This window comes from Drosophila ananassae, chromosome 2L (genome assembly GCF_017639315.1).
Source record: "Drosophila ananassae strain 14024-0371.13 chromosome 2L, ASM1763931v2, whole genome shotgun sequence".
In the NCBI taxonomy this organism is placed as follows: Eukaryota; Metazoa; Arthropoda; class Insecta; order Diptera; family Drosophilidae; genus Drosophila; species Drosophila ananassae.
Genome location: NC_057927.1, coordinates 3,679,915 through 3,696,584, shown reverse-complemented (window position 1 = coordinate 3,696,584; position 16,670 = coordinate 3,679,915). Strand labels below are relative to the sequence as shown.

At 40.9% G+C, this 16,670-nt stretch overlaps 2 protein-coding genes and 1 long non-coding RNA gene across 15 annotated transcripts in view; 2 read left to right on the top strand and 1 right to left on the bottom strand.

Annotated features, from left to right (window-relative positions):
- LOC6500480 (splicing factor 3B subunit 4) overlaps positions 1-16,670 on the bottom strand; it is a 90,252-nt gene that overhangs the window by 23,119 nt on the left and 50,463 nt on the right. For 3 of the 5 annotated variants that reach the window (XM_001953274.4, XM_032449811.2, XM_044717059.1), the window contains one exon: positions 9,295-9,333. The exons of the other annotated variants lie outside the window; for them this stretch is intronic. In XM_001953274.4, coding sequence (XP_001953309.1) covers positions 9,295-9,333 — 39 coding nt within the window. The remainder of the gene's footprint in view (positions 1-9,294; positions 9,334-16,670) is intronic. 5 annotated transcript variants of the gene reach the window in all.
- On the top strand, positions 130-3,579 carry LOC6500055 (pancreatic triacylglycerol lipase). Of its 2 annotated transcripts, none has more exons than XM_044717070.1 (3): positions 130-223; positions 731-1,427; positions 1,487-2,017. In XM_044717070.1, exons 1-3 carry the CDS (start codon positions 184-186, stop codon positions 1,599-1,601), a joined length of 852 nt encoding a protein of 283 aa, XP_044573005.1. In that variant the 5' UTR covers positions 130-183; the 3' UTR covers positions 1,602-2,017. The 2 variants fall into 2 exon arrangements, with proteins under 2 accessions (XP_044573005.1, XP_032305720.2); XM_032449829.2 differs by lacking the exon at positions 1,487-2,017 and adding an exon at positions 2,038-3,579 and having other exon boundaries at positions 131-223.
- LOC26514465 lies at positions 4,945-10,803 on the top strand. Of its 8 annotated transcripts, none has more exons than XR_006507642.1 (5): positions 4,946-5,106; positions 5,166-6,028; positions 6,085-6,358; positions 9,595-9,869; positions 9,989-10,803. It is a non-coding gene; the product is annotated as an uncharacterized LOC26514465 (long non-coding RNA). The 8 variants fall into 8 exon arrangements; XR_006507639.1 differs by having other exon boundaries at positions 4,947-5,106; positions 6,081-6,358; XR_006507641.1 differs by having other exon boundaries at positions 4,947-5,106; positions 5,166-6,358; positions 9,989-10,089; positions 10,191-10,803.

Below are 16,670 nucleotides of genomic sequence, written 5' to 3'. Positions count from 1 at the left end.
GAAAAAGTGAGAAAAGTTCTGCATAATAAACATCCAAAAACCATAAAAAGTAAAAAGCTTTAAAGCAATGCAGCTGAAGAAGATGTGTGCCAAAATCTTCATCTTCGTTAATTTACGTTCAGTTGTAAATTTCGTATCGCCGTGAAAAGAACGTATTCCTCGGAATATCGGAATATATGAGAGATGGAAAGTTTCCTACGTTTACTGCTCGTTTGCCAGGCAGGTGATTATCATCATTATAGATTGCGACAGCGTTGGCTTTTACACAAGGGAAAAATAGTGCATTTTTATGAGAATATAAGAAAATAGTCTTTATTTTTCGAGTCTCTTTAAAAAGTGGAACAATTTAGTAGAATCATGTGAAGCGAAAAAGTGAAATAGTGGTTATATTAAGAAGTGATAAATATGAACACAAATATTAAAACTCCGGAAAGTAGAGTTTTTGGTTTAATTATAATGATGTTATAAAATATTGAAATGAAAAATGAAAAGATTTCCTTATTTCACAGACAATTTTATTTAAAAGAAACATTCAATAACTAATCTTGATTTCAAGTTGCTCTGTTTTTGAGATACAAAATCCTGAAATACCTATAATAAGTTTTAGTTCATATTCCTTTTATTTCATGATAGAACCTCTATTATTTTTCCCCTGTGTACATGGCTCATTTGCGAATTGGTCTAGTTGCACAGTTTCAAGCCTAATGCACTTTCATTTCGTTGACATCAGTTTGTTTGTGGCTCGCTGCTGCAAAACTGAAAGATTCTGATTATAGGCCCGGGTTTGAGGACAATGCCGCTGCTGCCGTTGCCGTTGCAGAAAACAATCAATTGATGCTGAAGGATGATGATGCTGGCGAAGGTATACTGGCGAAGGCAACGGCAACTGAAAGACCCGCAGTGCAAGTAAAAGTGACAAATGAAGTGGAAAGTGCCATCGGAATGAGAACGATGATGACTGCACTGGTGGCAGGGGCAAGGATGAGAAATCGGGGCGCCGCGCGGGAGAAGGCTGACTACTTTGACACACAAATGGCACGACTGTCCCACCTAATGAGCAGACAGCAACCCGATCGGCTGCCAATGTGGGATGGGCATAACCTGGCCAACAATCCCAGCACGGCCGAGCAATTACTCCGCCTACAGCCGGACTACAAATTGCTCTACAATGCCGACCATCATACCTACTTCCACCTGCACACCCTGGACCCGAAGGCGCACCTCCTTCAGAAAAAGGAGAAGGAGGAGCAGGCTCCGCATCGACGACTTTTCCAGCAGGTTGTGGGCAACACACTGACCGCTGCCTTTGGCCTAAATGTTATGAGGAAAGGGGAGACGGAAGCGGGCGAGGTCATCACCGAAAAGGTGAATCTCTACGATGCCGCTTCCCTACGAAGGTCCCGCTTTAATCCTTTCAATCCCACTAGGTGAGTGCTTTATTTTAAAAAAATGCAGTCGCTTTTGAACTTTGGAACACTTCCCCCAGGGATGGCTATATCATGGCCAATTTCAATCCGATTCTTGAACGGATTACCTCAAACGATTTGTATATCGATTCGCCACCATTCTGCACCAAAATCCAAGAACATAATATTTTTTAGATTTTTTTAAAAATTTTTTGGTGGATCCCCTTCATAAGTGTGAAAAGTGCATGGAAGGACAATACGGCCCCCAGCGATGGCTATATATTGGTCAATTTTCATCGGATTCTTGAGCGAAATACCTCAAACGATTTGTTTATCGATTCCCCATCATTCTGCATCAAAATCCGAGAATAAAATATTTTTGAGATTTTTTGTACAATTTTCTGGGGGATCCCCTTCATAAGTGTGAAAAGTGTATTCCGCCCCCCAGCGATGGCTATATCTTGGTTAAATTAAACAAAGTGTGTAAAACAAATCCTTTTCCTGCTCAAGTTTATTAAATATTAGCTAATCTATTAGCTAAATTACAGAAATAAAATAATATCCATCTCTCTTTCATTTACGGATTAGAGAAAACAAAAGTTAATCCGGCTTTTCTTTGTAACCTCCACAGAATCCTTATTCATGGCTGGCTGGGAAACGAGAATGCCAATATGTACAGCGCCTTGCTGCCCGCTTACTTTAATCTCCAGAATGGTAACTACAACATCTTCACCGTGGACTGGGGACGCGGGGCCATAGCCGACTACATCACGGCCAGTTATCGTGTGAAGCCAGTGGGTCAGGTTGTGGCCAAGTTTGTGGACTTTTTGAGCCAGGAGGCGGGACTTCGCTTCGAGGATCTCCAGCTGATTGGATTTAGCATGGGAGCCCATGTGGCTGGACTGGCGGGTAAGAATGTCCAAACCGGACGCCTTCGGATGATCCGGGCCTTGGATCCAGCTTTGCCCTTCTTCCGCTACGCCCAGGAAAAGGAACGGCTCACCTCGCAGGATGCCGACTACGTGGAAGTCCTGCACACGAGTGTGGGCAGCTATGGCTTCGATCGACCTCTGGGGCATGTGGATTTCTATGCGAACTGGGGCAGCCAGCAGCCGGGATGCTTCTGGCTAGAATGTAGCCATTGGCGGGCTTTCATGCTCTTTGCCGAAAGCCTTCAGTTAACGGGACTTCAGGACTCAGTTTTCCTGGCGCGTGGATGCCCAACCTCTGAATGGCAACAGCTGACCCGCTTACACCGTTGCTCCCAAGGCGAGGGGGCTAACGAGACCATGGGCGGGGATTTGGCCAATGCTACTGCAGAGTTCTTGGCCAGACGGCGCGGTGTCTATTATTTTCCAACAAATGACCAGCCGCCCTATGCTATTGCTGTTGCAGTTGCAGTGGCAACACAAAATGTTGGCCCAAAGGGTGGCACAAATAAATAAACACACACAGAGAAATGGCAAAGAGAACGTAATGAGCGAAATGCCGGGTGCTGTTCGCGTTTTTATTTCTAATTAGTAAGTGCACGTTGTATTACACACATGTGGATTGGTATTTGTGCTTGCGTTGGTGTGTTTGTATTGGTGTGTGAGTGTGTATGTGTTCCATTTCTAAAAGCTGGCTGGCAAAATTAAAAAACGCTGCCATGTGTAAAATGCTTTTCATGCCAGTCACAGGCATCTGCAGGAAATGGGGAAAAAATTTGTGAAAACGTCCATGCAGGAAAATATAAGTACAAACACAAAACCCGGCTCTATTTCGGTCTGAAAAATCATGTAGAAATGGATGTTCCCTCCAAAAAAAGAAATAAAAACCAAAAACTTGTGAGTTTTAACAAAAGAATAAAAAGAAAATTGATCTCTAGTTTGCAGCATCCCTTAAAATAATATTTATTCCTAGTTTAAAGCAGATTTTATTCACATGAAATGAAAAATAATAGGCTTTTAGGCTTTTGATTTACACGAAATATGCATTCTGTTTAAATATGTCCTGGCAAATATCCTTGCCCTCTAGGAGCCCTCTTGCTCTCTGCAAGGAGCTATGCATACAACTTGCTTAATTTATAGGCCAAACTTGAAAGAAAGTTTTTAGAAAAAGACTGGAAAAAAGAAAATTCACCGCCACTTCTTCTTCTCCAGAGACCCATTAAAATATTTAGCTGGCGTTTTTGTGTGCAAAGCTCATAAATTAAAAAAACTTGGCTTAGCTCAATTCTGGCTTTAATTGGTCAAGGACAAACACACACATCCCGCACCGCATACACCTATTCTATGAGATACTTGAGGGCCTTGGACCCGGCCAAAACGTCGCACGGCTGCCGCTAATGTGAGTTTTACGCATCATTTGAGTGAGCAGCCAGCAATTGGCCAAAGGACACAACAACAAGGAAAAACAATAATAAAAAAATACGGCGGGAAAAGTTGGCAGCTGCGGATGGCTTCAATGGGAAATTACGTGAACAAATATTGGCAAAAGCAGAGCAAATATTGCTATCAACATAGCCCTGAATTTATAAAAAGAATAGTAAGGGCGGGACACATTTTTATATTTGGCATAGCTTAAAAAATATGCATCCTTTTATGACTTGTTGTTTGAACATGTCTCAAAGGATTTTAAAAGTTTTGAAATAAATTAAAAAAAGTTATCACATATGTATATTTTTCTTGTGAGTCTTTTACAAGTATTTATATTGATTTTGTTTTCAAAGCTCAGTTTCTTTCTCAGTTAATTGAATATTTCTTACCATAACATGGTCTCTAGGTAATTCATGAATCCGGAAATTGAAAAATTGAGTTTTATCTGAATTGCTTATATTTTCACTTAATATTTCCTCTTGCACTTTCCACACAAACCGAATTATTAATTAGAAATGATTTGATTCTTCTTTCTCACTTTCTGCAGCAACTGCAACAGCAGCAGCAACAATTCAATTAGCTTGAGACGAGCTGAAAAACTCACTTTGGGATTGGAAAATTTAATTTTGATTCTTGGTTAACTTGTTAGACAAAAAGAACCACGCTGAGAAGTGAATCGAACAAGTCCCGCCGACTGTTGCCAGTTGTGCACTGCAAAGCAAACTGAACTTGTTCTCAGCCAAATGGAAAGACGGCTAAAAAAAATAGCAAAAAGATGGCTAATTTGTGTCGCGTCTTCCAGCCAAGGGGGCTAAAGGGATGGCGGAGCGCAGCTGAGAGGGTTGTGGGTTTTGGGAGGGATCGTGGGGGCGGCAAATGGGAAGCCTATGAAGTGTGGCCCGCACTTGAGCCAAAGAGTTGACGCACCAAACTGCACAACGGCAAAGTGAACAGAAAGCCGAACTGAGTGGCACTGGAAACTGAAAACTGAACACTGAGCCGAACTGAGCCCTCAGACAATGCATTCCTAATTCCTGTTTTTGGGGAGCAGTTGGGGGTTAAGGGTGTGTGGCATGCCACCCCTAAAATGCTTGCCTTTTGCTGTTTCAGCTACTTTTTTGTTGCTTTTTCCGAACTGACAGCCCATCAAACCAAACTCGGAACAAGTCCCTGGGAAGCAGTCATAAAGTGTCGCGCCTCGTGCTTCCGTTACGTTACTCTTCCTTGCACCTGCCACCTGGTGGTATCCGCCTTAGCCCACAATGGCTTCCGGCGCACGCACACCATGGTCACACGACAGCACGATACGGATGCAAGGATACCAGGATACAGGGGTATGCCCGGTAAGTTTGCCAGCTGTTTGTATCTGACTCAAAGCGCATATTACTTTGCCCACAAGCAGCTCTTGTTGCAACAGTAAGCGGCAGGATTAGCCGGCTATTCATCTGTTCATCTGCTCATCGTCTCATCCCTGGAAGGTACTGTGTCCTGTGGCAAAACCATTGACAGTGTCTGGCCCACAAAACTGCTGCTGGAACCAAGGGGAATAGCTTTTCAGTCACTGAAAGAAATTATTAATAGAAAATTGGTATAATACTGAAAATTTTAAAGTGATTTGCCATATTAAGTTAGATCCAAGAGTTATTGATCTTAGAAAAGGTATAGTTTCCAGAGACCTAGGACTTAACAGGACTATTCTCCAAATCGTGTTTGAAATTCAAATAAAATCCAAATTACCTCAAATTTATAAAATACAGGATTGCTTATTCGAGGAAAATATAAAGAGAATGCTACCGAGGAAAGAAACCAATGGTTGACAGAAATGTGGTGAAAAACAAAAGGATGCCTTCATGTGGGTGCAAAGAGAAGCTGGACAACCCAAATAGCAGGTGGCCTTGGAGGGGTTGCCTTTTTTCCCCCCTTTTTTGGGGTGGCATTCTCGACTCGACTGTTCACACGCAGTCAGAGGTCTTTGGTTAGGTGACCAGCACTCAGTTTATTTAATTGAAAGGTCAGTCTGCAGCATACAGTTTCCGAAATTGCTCGGCTTGGCAGAGACCAGAATGTTGATTAAAGGGAAAATACAAAAGGATATGAAAAAGGATAATCTAGTAAACCTACATAAACTATTCAAAAAATAAAACTCAATTTGGAAGAACAAAGCACAAATTCCAGTGTCTGAATGTAATTTGTTGGCCAATACCTTGAATCAAAAATTGTAACATTCATTGCAATGGAAAATACCTAAAACCACTCAGCGTCAAAGTTGGTAGAACTATCGAATCCAACTATTGGTAACAATTACATCATTTCATAGACAGAACGAAATTGAACAAGCTCTTTTTGGACGGGGGAATGATGGCTCCTGGGGACGCTGCTCTTGTGCCCAAAACTCGCTGGAACAATTAGCTCAAAAGGTTGGGGGTTTTTGGGGCTCGGAATGATTCAAAGAGCGCGTCGTCGACAACTGAAGCCCTATGAAAAAGTTTCAGTTTTTGCGCAAACAAATTGGATTATTCGATTACGTGTTTGTACAAGCGCATTGTGCGACCAAGGGGAAGGCGGGCCGACCGGGGTGGAGTGCTGGAAAATCAGGTGAGTTGCAGGTGGGGCAGGGTGAGTCTGAGGTTGGCTTGTAAAGCGGCCAAGGAAACAAGTTTTAAGGGCACCACAGGGGTTTGGTTTCATTTTTTTTTTGCATTTTATAGGGGTTGCAGTTTCTCTTGTTTGATTTTGATTTATTTGGCATTTGTTTGCCAATTGGCAAATGTTTGCAAATCCATAGAGAACAGGAATATTATCCATTATAGATATCTGCCGATAAAAAAAATTTAAAGTTTAATATTAAAAACTTCTGTTATAGATATACCTCGTCCAAATATAGCTTCAAGTGTGGGAATAATTGGTTTAAATTTTAGTCCTGACTGTAAGCAATACTTTATAAAATATGCTCCATTACCAATTTTAAATTGGAGCAGTTTCTCCTCTTTGAAGAACTCGAAAAATTAAATCCATCAAACGACCGACGCACAAATTGAAAGTCAATATAGAGAATAGTTGGCAAACACCTCAAGCTGATGCCAGCAACTAAAATTTATTGTTACAAACTGGCTTAATTGTTGGCCAGTGGTTGGACGGGGCTTTTAACATTCTGCTCTTCTCTTTTTTAAGCCCTTGTCGGAACCAGAACCAAAATCGGGGGAGAGTCCTGGGCGGCCAGAGAGATGGGCGATGTTCTAGACACTTTGATTGCTTGCTTTTTAAAATGAGTTTATATGGTGGCTTTGGCCAGGTGTTTGACATTGGTGCAATAAATTCTGAGAGAAGAGCTTTTATTTACTTTGCTGGAATTGAGCGGCAGACCCGCAGCTGTCAGTGTTTTTGTCAAACGGTGCGTATGAGTGATTTTTAATTTAAAATTGATTCTATGGATAAGCAGAGGCCCTGTTTGTTTTATAAAACAAATCTTAAGGCAGCCTGGAGCTAAACAATTTTAGGCAACAAGACTAGAAGGGCGTTAAAGTAAAGTGTAAAGTTCAAAGGGCTTAGGACCCTTTGGGGTTAAAAACAACATGTGCAAGTTATGCTTAATCGATATAGCAAGTCGAGTGTATTTTGCTGACTGGCACATAATTAACCCCTTACGTGCCAATTGGTAGCCAAATAAATTAACCTACACACACACTTGGGTACAGAAAAAGCCAAGTCAGCTGAAATGTTGGCTTTTTAATTGGCCCAGCCGACGCCTTGAAGATGGCTATAAAAAGTTTACTTCGGTGAATTTAACGAAAGCTCAACCTTAGCCCGAAAACGCCTCAAAACTTGAGCAAACTTGAATGGCCTTTGCCAAGTAACTTGGATAATTAAATTAGGCCTTTTGTTTATATTTTAGTTCATTGCTGTGCAGTTTCCCCGCCCCAGCCGTTTTCAATTGTTTAGCTGTCGAGGTGATGGAAATTAATTACGCATACGCCATGTGGGACAGCGCTGGTGGTGGTGGGCAGGCAATGGTCATCTGCGGCAAAATAAGAAGTTAATCGGGTTTGACTGAATAATAAATAAAAGAAAAAGCTTTCTTAACTTTAAATACTCTCAAAGACCGCCAAGGAACTCCATTACGAAGTCTGTCCACAACAATTGACCAAAAAGTAACTTTACTTACCATTAAGCTTGACAGTCATCCCTGGACACTCATGCACCCAAGCAGAAGCACACACAAAAGGATATACATATACGCCCGATTTCCTAGGATATCCCTTGGATCTTTTTTTTCGTTTTTTGTTATGCCATGCAAAGATCCTGCCTTTTACTTCGCAGCTGAATGTGCAGAAAATCTGCAACCATCGACCAGCACAATACAAATTGAACGGTTCGACATTATAATTCATTGTATGAGCAATGCGATTTTTGGCATTCCTTAACTGCGATGCAATTCCCTAGAAAGCGGATGGTGGGAATGGCTACCAGGGGGTGGAATACGCAACCATAGGTACCCTTCTCCCCCACAACTTTTAACAATGACATTCGGTGACCCCGTAATACCCCTCTCATACCAATGAATTCCGTATGGCAAATACTGTAAAAACTGCATATGCCATGGGGCAATATGTACGTCCGAGTTCCGGCAACTTTTCCCCACCACAATTTTTGTCGTTTGTTGCCACTTCACTTGCCCTTTTCTCCTTCCCCGTCCACTGCCCCAGCGCCGTGACATCTACCCTTTCCCCCCATTCTTTTTCACATTCCACTGTTTCCCTGGCTCTGGCATTTTATTTTCGTATACTATATATATTTTTTTTATTTGCTCAGATTGTAACATATGAGTTTGTATTTCATTTCGTGTCGTACGCAAATGCAAGAAGCACTTGGGAAAAAATTAAACAATTTATAACAGAATATAGTTGCGATATAAACGAATAAACCCATCGATTAATATTAATTGTTTGATTGTTTTCTGCATGGAACTTTATGTGAATTTCTATCTCGTAGTTCTGTTCTTTTCAGGGGGCTAATTACTCTTGAATTAATGGAGAATACCAGGAGCTGATAACGAGTAATTTATTCAGATTAGGCTCTCAAACTTTAAGTATATCTAAGCTCAACTGGCACTTTTCAGTTAAAGTTTGCTTTTGTTTTTATTTTGCATGCCAATTATAAAAGCCGCATGAGCTGCCAAAAGCGAAAACCAAGTTCAAGTTGGCTTTTATCCGAACGCTGGGGTCTGGATACACTTAACTCCACCATCCGGCCCTCCAGAAAGTTTGATTACATTTTTATTTGAATTTTTGCTTTCACATTTTCCCTTTTTTTCCCACATTTGCCCTCTCTGTGGTGAGGGCTAACGAAACAAAAATGAATTTAATCCGGGCAGGTAGGGGAGGTTTTAAGCAAAATGAATAAATAACTCAATCGAAGCTTAAATCTCATTGTTGGTAGCTCCACATAGCCTTTATGCTTACGTCTACTTAATAAATATATACATTTATAATTAATGGTAAAAAGAATCTCCTTAACGAAGTCTTATGGCTTACCCAACGTATAAAGAAGTGCCATTCATCTCTGATACTGACCTGCAATGGACAGAGAGGAAAACGGATAGGAAAATATGATTATAATGAGGTATATTATGCATTCTCCGATCATCTAAAGTTTATTACAAAGAAGCTAAGGATAACGACGAAAATCAACAACAGCAACACGAACAATAACTTAAACTACTTTTAGCTAGGAAATTGAATTGTCTGTTTATTTATTTTGTTTTTTCCTATAAGCAAAAGAGAGACTCAAACATCAACAGCTTACGGGAAGACTAAAATTTCTTTTTTCCCCAGTAATGCTGTAAATTGCATTTCCCTTCAGGGGTTAGACAATATCCCCGGGGTTTCAGAAAAATAGACGGATGGCGTTTGATGGAGAGGTGGAGCAGGAAAATCTGTCAATTTTATGGGGAAAGCGCAGCGTTAAATGCATAAGCGGAAGTCAAAGTATTTTTTGTTTTGATAGATGAGACTTGGAGGAAGTTAAGGATGGCATTTCTGACGGAAGTCCAGGATTAAGTAATCTCCAAGGTGGGAAAATTTCATCTATCAAACGCCGGGAAAAAATGGTGAGAAGCTTTTGAGTAAATAGAAGAGAAAATCCTTTGCAGGATTCACAAATTTATTTTGCTTAATAACGTCAATAATAAATAAAATGTTCTGCTTTCCGTGATAATACAAATTTTAGGGTCATTGGAAAAAGAATCCCCTAAAGTCGATTCAGAGGTTTTTTGCGCAAAAAAATATGAATAAGAACAATTGACCGACCTAATCTCAGCTGCCTCTGAAGTAAGTATAATATAACACGAAAATAATCATTATTTAAACGAATATAAGATACTTACTTGGAAACTTTTAAAATCGTATCATAAAAATAATATATGACTAAGACATGTATGACAGCCAAATCTCTGCCAAATTCCGTGTGTAAAATCAGTGTAATATTTTTTTTTTTGCTCCTGCAATCAATATCGTCTTTTGACACAAGTTTCATTAGAGAACATATTGAACCTTGGAAGGAAGGACTGCTCCTTTTCCCCCACTGAGTCAAGATGAGCAAGGAGCAAGTGGCAAAAAGTGAGGAGATGCACGTGCCAAAAGTCTCAAGTTTAGCTGTTGCTGTGGCTACTCGCAAAAAATTTGCTCCGGGCGCTTTTAGCAAAAGTGTAACGAAGGACGGGGGACTGCGACTGGCAGGAAGGGCATGAAGGACGAGGTGGCAGCCGGAAAATTGAGGAAAAACTGAGACTGGGTTGGGATGAGCACACAGAGATGACGACAGCTTGGGCTTGTCATGGCAGAACGCGACGTGAGCGGTGGCTTGGCCTTTGGCAATTTTCTTATTGCATGCATGTGGCAGCTAAAAAAATACTGGCCAGGAACAAAACGTAGAGGGCAAAAAGGATTGGGCCGGTAACGACAAATAGTGTTGCATATTTATGTGCGCATCCACACAAAACAGGACTTTTGTAATTAAAACGAGAGTGAAAATGGTTTACTATGTATGTCGTCTATTGATCTCTATTACCACACGAAATATATGTTAGATGTCACTTTAAGGCACACATTGAACCCTTTGACCTATTTATAATATCTGGTAAGGACTTAAAGCTCCTAAAAAATCTAAATTGTTGGCTAAGAAAGAACTTCAAAGCATAAATTTCAAAAATTTTAAAAGCAGTTTCAATTAGAGAGGAGCTTCTACTGTGACTGCTTGAATGCTGATGAGTTTTTGCATTTTGATGGGTGCAGCACCGCGGGCGTGGCATCGCTTGAGGATACTTGTGCAAGATTTATGATGTGTTAGTTTTTTCGAGTGGAGTTTTTTGCACAACATGCATATGCATATGCTTGAGCCGTCGGGAGGACATGCAATTTCTGTTTTCCACTGTTTTACCCTCCCCATCGTCTCCCTTCCCTCTTTGCATTTGGCAAATGACGCTCAATTTTTTAATGAGCGCGGCGGAAATGTGGAAAATGTCTGCGATTCAGTGTGAGAGCGTGTAGGCTGCGCCTCTGAGCGTGTGAGTGTCAGCGAGTGTGTTTCTGTCAGGCGGGTGTCACTTTGATTTATGAACATCGGCCTGCCATCCGACAGATTTTGTCATTTTCAGCTTGCGTCCTTTGTGGTGGAGTGCGCTTTTAGCCGAATGCAAAAGAAAATTATTTTTAATGGTCACAGCCATGAAGTGTCCTCCGTTTTATCCACTCGTCCTTCCTCCTAAAAATGCGACAGATCCATCGCGATATTGATACGTAAACCCTTCGGAAAAGCACTTAAACAGTATTTACGCACATGCGTCCATTAATCAAACAATTTATCAAGACATGTCATGCGACTGGATTCCGGAAAGTGGAATATATGGGCAAGTTTGGGTACTTCTTTCATGGAGAAGGAAATCGACTTGTGGGCTCAGATTGCTGGCAAACACATCGTGTTAGAGCTGTCAATCATGAGGACGACAATGATCGTTTGGTTCCGCACTTCCGGAGGCCAATTATCTGCAGTCAAGCGAAAACAAATAACCACACACTGAGAAAATTTTCACTAAAATGTCCTTACTTTCCAACTTATTCCAAAGAGTAAGAATGCTTTATTTAGCCTACTAAAATCCTGTACCGTATACGTACCGTATACATTGCCATACACAAAAAATACATGGCTGAGATGCTTATATAGTTCATCAGGCAAACAGGACTAAGAAAGGCGGAAAGAGGTTAATAACCACCCGAACATAAAACACACATGAAAGGAATAGAAGGACGGAAGGAAGGCAAACCAAAGACAAGAGCCAACGAGATACCGATTTTTGTGTACTCCTCCTTACAGCAGGATAATGCAAAGTTTGTGATAATGTTTGAACAAAGGCAGCCGGCAGGACTAGTGGCCTAAAAGGATATGTGCGTCTAAGCAGGCATTTAACCTCTCCTAAGCAGGGCCATCCATCAGATGATTGGCTTTCACTCAATTGATGTAGGAGCAAATATTTAAATATACTATACACTGCATGTCAGAGGCTAAGTGGTGTATCGTAGATTTTATTTTATTCCTAAAGTTAAGTGGTTATTAATTGCGGGTTTTCAGGATGAAAAATGAAAGTTTTCCATGCTTCATTTTAAGTGATTTGTTTGTTTTCTACTTTCGAGGCATCTTAAAAACGTGAACTTTTCCCTTTAGTCAACTTTTGGCTTCATTTTCATAAGAGTATGCCGGTACAAAAGTGGGCGTCTGTTGCCACTCTCTTGGCGTTTTTATTTGGCCAACAAGCCGTGGCACCCTTGACGGTGCAGAATGATGCTTTGCATTTTTTCCCAGCATTTCCTTGTATCCTAGCATCCGCTTTGCAAGTGAAAATGTTTTTAAAGCATTCTTTCAGATACACTCTGTAGCGCTTAAGAGGTTTCCTGCATTTTGGCAATTCTAGTCTCCTATTTTTGTATTCCTCCTTCAGCTCTTGCATCCTGGATCCTGTGTGGGTATTTCTGCTTAAATATGCATGTGTGTCAAAGCCGTGTGAAGAAAAATGGTGGCACAATTTTTTTTTAGGGACGCACTCAGACACCCACTTCTTTTAAATCAGCATTCATTCATTTTTACGGCCGACCCCCTTTTTTTACTCCTTGTGCCGGCACGCCTCCTTCACATAATTGAATTTTTATGACCGAGGCGACAAGCCGAGGAAAAGAAAAAGTAAGAACAATAAACCAGGCAGCCATAAAATGGCCATAAATCCAAATTTTGGAAAGCGGATAGGCCGCAGCCCAATATTCTTCGTTTTTATTAGCCGCCATAATCGAAGTTGGGCTTTCGAAGTTTCCATGTGTTTGCTGACTGCAACCAAACATGCGACATTCGCAATCTGCAATTGTACATAGAATTACGCTACTGCACTTATCCTTTACCCCATGGCCCCCTCGAACGATCATTCGCAGTCGAAACTTTAGACGTCTAGCCCCAAAAAGGGCATTTCCGGGCAATAAAACTCTGGCGCGTTGCAATTTTCATTGCACTACGGAGCAAAGCACAGTGCAATGAACCGGAGGCTCGGAGAGACACCAGTACGGAAAAGTTTTAAACATGGCGTGGCTTGCGCCTAAAAGTATGCACCAAACTGCAAGAACAAAGCAGGCCGTCTGATAAGCATGAAAAGCCGACAGGCAGGATAATGCAGAGGAGGGCGTGGGCGGACGAGTCCAGACACCAGGATACAAGCAAAACTGACAGATTGTGGACAGGAGGCTCGTTTATGCCCAAAAAATACCCACAGTCCAGTCTTGAGTTGCATTCGGCACTCAAATACAGTGAAACAAACAAAATAATTCCATTATGAGCGGAGCTTTTCAAATTAATAAACAAGTAGAAAATGAGATAATTATTATCATGTTATGATGTGTTAAAATGAGTTTATAACCCATAACCCTAATAAGCTTAAGGGCTTATAACTAAAAATGTAATGGACCACATTGAATTTAGTTTCGCTCTTATGTACAATGACCATCCGGCATTTGCTTAAAAATGCTGTTTCGGTTTTTTCCAACATCCCTTCGTTATTTATATATCCTAGACCCCAAAAGTGCAAAAGTTTTGGGTTTTGATAAAAAATGTATTTTCATTTCTTTCCAGGGGTGAAAAATGTATCACGTTAAGTTTCTGTGGCTGGTTTTTGCTTAATGTTCAAGTGTTGACTGTATCCTTTTGGCCTCTCGCTTGCAGTGGCCTTCTCTCTCTTTCTGTTTCTGCGTCTATCTCTCTCGTTAAAGCCATGTTTCAAAGTATTTTCTAGCATGTGAGCCAACAAGTGTGTGTGTGCGTTGATTCGTCTGTTTTGAGCAGCTTGTTAAATATTTATCTTCCCTTTTTTATGTCTAACACCCTAACACTAGAACCTCAACAGGAAATGGGGTATATATCTCTTCCAAATAATAAAAAGACATTTAAACTAGAAAGCTATAGGTAAATATATTTAAATGAACAACTTATTGTAACTACTATCATCAAGATATAAGAGGAATAATAAAGGCTTCTGATTGAATAATAGTTTCAACTTTGTTAGGAATTTGAAAAAAACTCTAGATAATAGATACATATTTGTTCCAAAAGAGTATTGCCAATTCGTGAAACAAAGTTAAAAATATATTTTTTAACATGTTGCTGTTGCCACTTTGAGTATGTTCATGCTCTACATTCCGTTTTGATGATTTTTTTTAATTAGCTAAAATTAAAAATGTAAGTGCCCGTTAGCCCATCCACCTGGCCATCTCGCATCAGGACTGACCGAGAAATAGCAACGCAGCTCGGTGAAGGAGCTTAAAGTTGGCCTTAAAGCCAGCCAAAGTGGAAACATCTGCCAGTGGCCCAGTAAAATTTCATAACCTAATTAACTTCGAGGGCCGCCTGGCCACTCAGCTCCTTCAATTCGGACAAAGAAATTACCATTTTACCGACGGACCAGAACGAGAACTTGAAACTCCGGAAAGTTTTTTCCTTTTCGGCTGTTCATTGGACACTGCTAATTGCACTTTTTGAGTTTCCAATTATAGTTGGTTAAATATTTATTTAAAGCCGAATTGTGGACTAAGCTGCAAATGTGAAACGTGGCCATGTGAAGGAAGACCTGCCACCGGCAGCTATACAAAATGGAATAACGTGACTTGCTATTTGTGTAACCTGGCTGGCTGGTTGGCTGGCTAGCCAGGACCGGTGGTTGTGGCCAGTAGATGCCTCTATAATATTATACAATGATGCGGGCTGGCGGGCGGATTGGACAATGTCGAAGGACATACCCCATGCCACAAAAGTTTAATTGAATTTGCTTCACCAGGTCAAAGGCTCGCTGACGTCAAATGGACCAGCTTTCTGTCTCTGTCTCTCTTTATATCCATCTCTGTCGTTCATACTTAATGGTGGAAAATTTCCAAGAAAAGTGTAGTGTCAAGAAATAATTGGGGCTACGTCGTGTCTTTTAAAAACTAATTCAATTATTAAAGAAGTCTATCGGATTTTGGGATAGATTCCATAAAATTATGAACTGCGGCCACCAAAAAAGATAAACGGTTAATGGCCGGACTAAAAACCAGACAAAATCGATTGGCCATAAACCAATTAATACAAAATGCAATATTCAGAGGACGTGGTCGATTGACCCATAATCACAAAGGCAACACCGCGAATATTCAGCCGGAAATACTTCAGCCCCCTCCAATCATAAATTATAATATAATATAATCGCATTAAATGGAATGCTGCACACCACGTACTTAATGGTAACGTTAAGTTAATTGAGCTTCATATTAAGTTCTCGACCCTCTGTCGATTGCAAATATGAGCCTCTAACCGTTTCCGTAAAATTACTCCCGTCATATCGTTAGGGATATCATATGTCGAGCACAAGAGGTCCTGCGTTACCCTTTGCATGTCCTTGCCATCGCCATCTATCCTTTATGTTCCTCTCCTGCCCTCGCAACGACGCCTGCATATTAAGCGTTTGACATGCGAGTGCGTATATCCGTATCTGTATCTCTATCTGCGCCTTTGTATCTGTATCTGTATCTGTATCTGAGCGAAGGCTCTGTGTGGGTATGCATGGAATGGAAATATATTCATAGCTTCCGCTTTTTGACTCATTATCATTGGCAGACTATCTGAGTGCGAGTTGCGAACCTGTGAGTTACGATCGATGTGGCTGAATTTTTAATTCAGCCGCCATCGATGAACTTCACACGACCACGTCAGCGTGAATTATTGATACTGATTTACCCCATTCGAAATCGCTTAAAGGTTTAAATCATTTAATTTGCTTACCCAACGCTGCGGTGCGCATTTATTTTTCAACTTGGTCTGTTTGTGCACTTTCGTCTAGATAAACGCATTTAAATTGCAGAGAAGCGCAAACTTTGCCAGCAGCAGTGCCACCAGCTCATGGCTTCTGCCCAAAATTTATGTTGACAACGTGCTGGGCCACCCCTGTAAGCCCTGTACCCCCCACCAGCTCTTTTGGGCCAAGACCCCCGCCGTGAAAGGCGGGTGAAATGACCGGACGAAACCAAACCAAACCAGCAAATGCCGTGCGCTTATTAATGGGTCATGTGTGCAAAGCCAAAGTTTTTTTTTTGGCCTTTCGACTGGCACACAGAATAATTGGAAGAGTCACAACAAAATTTGCATAATTCTTGAATTTCAATGGAATTATTTAAAGCTTCAAAATTAATTTGGAAGTTTCTTGAAAGCGATTTAAGAGGTAAGGTAAATTAAACACAAAGTCATTTTTTAAAAAGCCCATATTTTAAGATTTTTAGACCAACATATTTTTTTCGAGTGCATGAAGAAGGATTTGTGGGAGAGACGATGTTCAAAAACAAGAATAAAGAGC